Genomic DNA, 885 nt, shown 5'->3' with positions numbered 1-885 from the left:
GAGTTTTGAAGCGATCATGTTAACATCTTTGACATCTCAAAATATTACTGTTTTGCATCTACACTAGATAGAATTTATGTAATAAATCTCCTCGCTCGTGTCTTTTCATTAAGTCTGGAATCTTTCATAAGTAAACCATCCTTTTATATTGGAAAATAAGTGGAATAAGATACTCTCCAATGAAATGTTTAGTGTAAGGAAATTGCACTTTCGCCAATGACGTAAAACCGCACTTTTAGTGACGTAGAAAACCAAGCAACCTCTAATTGAATTTCCGGAGGAACTTTTATGGCCAGCTAATGCCTAACAGGAAATCAACAATCAGCTTGGTAAAACTTGATTTTTTATCGACAAGATTGGACCTGGCAAAGTGCGAGAGAGCATTATAAAATTCAAATTGTTATCATGGCAACAAGACAAGGTTCGTCGAGTTTATTTTGAGTTTAAACGGTGGATTTATAATATATAGCTATCTAATGGGTATTTCAGTTTTATTGCTCTGTTTGCCTGTCTGTGGCTTAGATTGATTGATTGATTTGCCTAGCCAAGACTTGTAACAACAGTCAAACGATGTTGACAGAGATCAGTTATCAGATGGATAAAAATGACTTTAAAATTCTGGCTTCGTGCTTTTCAGCAAGGCAATTTCTTCTTCTTCTTCTTCTTCTTCTTCTTCTTCTTCTTCTTCTTCTTCTTCTTCTTCTTCTTCTTCTTCTTCTTTTTCTTCTTCTTCTTCTTCTTCTTTTTCTTCTTCTTCTTCTTCTTCTTCTTCTTCTTCTTCTTCTTCTTCTTCTTCTTCTTCTTCTTCTTCTTCTTCTTCTTCTTCTTCTTCTTCTTCTTCTTCTTCTTCTTCTTCTTCTTCTTCTTCTTCTTCTTTCTTCTTCT

At 34.4% G+C, this 885-nt stretch overlaps 1 protein-coding gene across 3 annotated transcripts in view; it reads left to right on the top strand.

Annotated features, from left to right (window-relative positions):
- Positions 1-253: 253 nt before the first annotated feature.
- LOC144979716 (uncharacterized) overlaps positions 254-885 on the top strand; it is a 77,542-nt gene continuing 76,910 nt past the window's right edge. For 2 of the 3 annotated variants that reach the window (XM_078926653.1, XM_078926654.1), the window contains exon 1: positions 296-421. In XM_078926653.1, coding sequence (XP_078782779.1) covers positions 406-421 — 16 coding nt within the window. In that variant the 5' untranslated portion in view covers positions 296-405. Of the gene's footprint in view, positions 422-885 lie in introns of all 3 variants that reach the window. The other variant, XM_078926652.1, reaches the window with a different exon arrangement.

Source organism: Berghia stephanieae, chromosome 9 (assembly GCF_034508935.2).
Source record: "Berghia stephanieae isolate SIO BIC M18660-M18661 chromosome 9, UCSD_Bste_1.3, whole genome shotgun sequence".
NCBI lineage: Eukaryota > Metazoa > Mollusca > Gastropoda > Nudibranchia > Aeolidiidae > Berghia > Berghia stephanieae.
This window is presented reverse-complemented; position numbering and strand designations above follow the sequence as displayed.